The sequence below is a fragment of the Sinocyclocheilus anshuiensis genome, unplaced genomic scaffold (genome assembly GCF_001515605.1).
Source record: "Sinocyclocheilus anshuiensis isolate Anshui unplaced genomic scaffold, SAMN03320099.WGS_v1.1 scaffold1310, whole genome shotgun sequence".
NCBI lineage: Eukaryota > Metazoa > Chordata > Actinopteri > Cypriniformes > Cyprinidae > Sinocyclocheilus > Sinocyclocheilus anshuiensis.
In genome coordinates this window covers 15178-19728 of record NW_015557121.1, presented here as the reverse complement: position 1 = coordinate 19728, position 4551 = coordinate 15178, and the positions used below count along the sequence as shown (strand labels likewise).

The 4551-nt window shown below is 34.8% G+C and overlaps 1 protein-coding gene across 1 annotated transcript in view; it reads left to right on the top strand.

The window, feature by feature from the left end:
- LOC107677822 (uncharacterized) overlaps positions 1-4551 on the top strand; it is a 19159-nt gene that overhangs the window by 13859 nt on the left and 749 nt on the right. Inside the window, exons 4-5 of the mRNA XM_016472858.1 lie at positions 2922-3135; positions 4399-4549. Of these exons, the coding sequence (XP_016328344.1) occupies positions 2922-3135; positions 4399-4549 (365 nt within the window). The remainder of the gene's footprint in view (positions 1-2921; positions 3136-4398; positions 4550-4551) is intronic.

Sequence of the window (4551 nt, the reverse complement as noted above, 5' to 3'; positions counted from 1 at the left end):
CTTTCCCCGCCATTGACGAGTTATCTCGTCTTTTTGAAGAAAACGCTTCCCTGCCAAAGACAAGTTTTTACGGCTTTTCGTGTTTTCACTGTTATACACTAGGGGGCGCTATTACACATATTCTAAATGAGTACAAAACCTCCCGAACAAAAACATACGTGAACAGGACGGAGAAACGAGTGATCTCTTATGTAAACAGATGCATATGAAAAATAATGCGATCATCAGCAATGGCAGCATATAAATGAAAACTGCATAATGTTATGGAGTAAAATGTTGATCCAGGAAGTGGTATATGTCTGTGCAAGCTTTGGAGGTGTTGATGGAAGCGATTTACTGGATTTATGCTTTGATAATCATACTGAATTTTACCCAGATGTAGTTTTTGATAAAAATTTGATTTTCTCACCTTTTTGCTCAAAATTATGCATTTTTATGAAACCTACCTATATTCAAGTGTTGATAAAAAAAGAATGCTTTAAGCTAGAATAAAACAAATATTTTACGAGGTGAGAAAAAAAATAACATGAATGTCCACCCCTAAACATAGTCTAAGCAAATCATAAACAAATCATGTTCAAAAAAGATTCATACGAATTAGCCACCAATTCACTGAAATGTAAAATAGTTATGAATTGCCAAATTGGAAACTTCAAAGAATGTTCAACTGCTCTTTTCCACAAAATGAAAGCATTTATTTAACAGTAGGGCTGGAAAATAAACAATATCATATCAAGATTGCAATAAAATTTATATCGATAACGATAATAAGCTCTGGATATTTTTTACTTGATGTGGGTTCTAACAACTGATTACACAGCAGATATAAACGTGATGTTTGTGGTGTTTTCAGTGTCTGTGTCTCAATATATGAGGACATGAACTTCATCTCCAGAGCTGCTCTGAGAGTCACTTCGCCAGCTTTACACCATTTCAATTGATCTGACCAACTGCCGAAGTAAAAGTTTGGTTTAACTTTAAGAAATTATGACAGAAATATATTATTGTATACTATAATGTGTTTATCAAAGTAATAATAATTGTATTATTTTAAAGGAACTTGATGCAACAAAGAAAATATAAGAATGTATTTTCATACATGTTTTAATTTATACAGTTCTGTTGTGCAACGTCTTATTTTATTATATTTTTATTTGATTATATTTTAAAAGATAAATTAAATTGTTCATTGTATTAAATTATAAAACACATAATCCAGGAAAAAGAGGAAAACACAATGTATGGGAAATTAAAATGGATTTCATGGTGCCTAAATCAAAAAGTAGGTAGTTAAATTGAGAACAAACAATTTGCAATAGCTATGTTTCCATCCAAAGATGTTTCCATCCAAAGATGCAAATTTAACTAACGCAAAACTGGAATATAGCATAAAACATTTGCGAATAAAGCGCCGTTTCCATCCAACGAGTCAAAGAGAACAAACTCGTCACTTCCTGATAAACTGGCACTAAATATCACTAAGAAAACTAGGAGAAGCCACTGAATATAATAATTTTTATATATAATAAATGACTTGCGCCTCGGAGCGAGCAGACAAAACACAATGAATGCGGTCATTGCTTTCGGAGGCGGATGCTGCTGTTTGGGAACACAGTCGTGTGAGACAATTATACAGAAATTCTTTGACGACAGACTTTGTTCAGGCATTTCAGAACGACCAAAACAACATATAGATGCTGTGAACAAGATCGGTCCGCTAGTTAGTCAAATTATCCCGTCCCATCATGAAAAGTCACATGACTTTTTCAATACGCATGGAAGAATTTATTCGGTAAATGTGTTTCCATCGTAGTTTATGCACATTTTTTCTTATCGGATAAAAAGTTTATCCTACTCAATTGTGCGAATACGTTTTTTTTATGCGCATTTTTAGAATTTATGCACATCTTGGCGTTTCCATCTAGCGCTTTTTAATGCGATAATCCAAAATGCGCATAAAAATAGGTGGATGGAAACGTAGCTAGGTCTAACAAACAAACAAACATGCGGAAAGCATTTTCCTCACCATTAATGGTAAGTGAATATTGTGATAAATATCAATATTGTATATTATGGAAGAAAAAAAAGTTATATTTTTGGCCATATCGCCCAGCCCTATTTCACATCTCTCTAGAATATTTGATTCTGATTGGTCAGTCGTGGCATACAGTATAATAACCCCTAAACCCTATAAACAATCAAACAAACATAAATACGAATAAACAACATCTAGATAGTGCAGTTCCAAAATTTACCAGCAGGGGCAAACAGGGCTAACTAATATTTTCACAACTCTGACTCTGTTTTTGCCTTACTTGGAGAGTTTGATTAATGAATAAATAGAAAGAATGTAGAAGCAGACAAGAAAAGAGGAACAATAGCACAGAAATATGCAGTTGAGTGGTTGAAAAAGGAAACAATAAAGAGCTAAAGAAAGAAAAAGTGACAAAGAGATTAAAAAAAAAGAAACGGACAGGATATATCAAGCGTAGCGTTAGTTCTGGCAGGTCACGTTAGTCAAGCTTGAATCAGACTAATTCTAAAATGTGTACATAAAATGATTGAACTTTAACAATATCTGCAATACATTTATGTTAGTTCTGTTCTGTTTACCCTGGGGGGTTATTGCTGCTCTCCCTGCTCTCATCCATGCTCGGCTGCATGGAGGCGCAGGGAGTCCTTGCCCAGAACGGAACCATACCACCAATCCAAACTGTATGCTAATTGTCAATCATCTTTGACGATAGTGGTCCTGACAGAAATCAAGACACAGCCGTCACAGGAAATGTCATTCACTGAGACACATGCTGTTACCTGGTTACAATCACTATATGTGTGTGGGTGTGATGTGCTTGTAAAGACCCCCGATGAGCATGCAGAGCTGGAGACTGAACGAATCACTTTTCTCTCTGTTGACTCAGATCATGAAGAACATCTTCCACCAGTCGTTCAACGCGTATAAGACAGACATCGAGCCACGTCTGAGTGAACTCACGCTGCACCACATGCAGTGCAGCCGCAAGCTGTTCGAGATCATGCTGTCCTACAGACGCGTCAGCGCCGCTTACATCGAAGGAGACAACGTCGCCGTGACTGTGGAAGGAGAAGCTGCGCGAGTGCTCAACTTCGACACCGGTGAGCACAGCCACGCTTCAACATCGTCTGGATGCTTCTAGGCCAAATACAGAGTTATGCTTCTTTCACGGTTTTCCATTCGATTGCATTGCGTTTTCTATGTAAACATGCACTAGATGGACATGTTTGACTGTTGCGTTCACGTCTTGTGTCTGTTGCAGCATCTCAGGCATGATGCACCGTTCTAAAAACACGGCGTTTAGGTTGAAAGAAGTTCAACTTTAAAAAAAAAAACACGTTTTTTTTTTCTTTCCTCCTCTTCTATTGCCCTGTGCCTCACATTTTTAACCTTCTATCAGAATGTCCCCTTATACTTGTGGTTATGGATATTCATATTTAAAACTATTCATATATTTACTGCTACAAATTTAGATGAAATAAAACTATATATTTAGGGTGTTATAAAACCAAAAATTTGTAATGCAAAATAAATAAATAAATAAAGCCAAATTCCACGTATAAAAAGGAACTGTACCTAAATTTTGCCTTTGTTAAAATTCAAATGTATTTTTTTTCTAAAATAATTTAATTGCAGATTTTTTTATTTCCCCCTGCACTTTCTGTTCAACCCTGTTATGCTGTGACATTTCCCTCTTAAAAACATATATTTATAATAATATTTTTTATATAGTAATAGTAATCAATTTTATTTAATAAAATGTAATTTACATTCTTTATTAGGATTTTATTTTTGGCTTTGACAAGTTTAATAGTTCCACTCTGTTTTGGGGGGACAAAAAACTTTTTAATAATTTTTTATTATTATTATGTAATATTGTTTTTGGCACAAAGCACCGAAATGTTGACTAATATTTTATAAAAATTTAATAATAATAATAATAATATATTTTATTTAGTAATTTTAGTTTAATTTTCAGTCTTTATCAAAATGTTATTTTTATCTGTATGTTACTTTTTATAAGTATGTAGTATGTATGTTCTTGACACAAAAGCACAGGAATATTGATTATAATGTGTTTATGTGATTTATTACAAGGCACACTGAAACTGGGTGATACTGTGAAAGAGTACTGTGAGTAAAATAGAATAAAATAAATACAATAAAACAAAACAATAATAATAAATTGAATGAGAATGACCTGTATATACTTTATTCTGTAGCACTGTATGGCTGCTAACAACACTTTCCATGAAGCCAAATATACTTGAATCAGAATCATTACAAGTAACATTCCCTTTCAGATCATAACCAATTGTATTGCACACTATTTGTCTGTAATCTCTGATATGGTTCTGTGGAAGGTTGTGGTGTGAATCTGGGCATGAGAGGACTGGAGTCTCTGGGAATGTTCATCTACAGAACGGCCACGGCGCTGGACCAGAACGACGTGTTTGAGGCGCTCTCGGCCAAAATCCAGCACTCCAGACACGTGGCAGAGACTTTCAGGAAGAGCG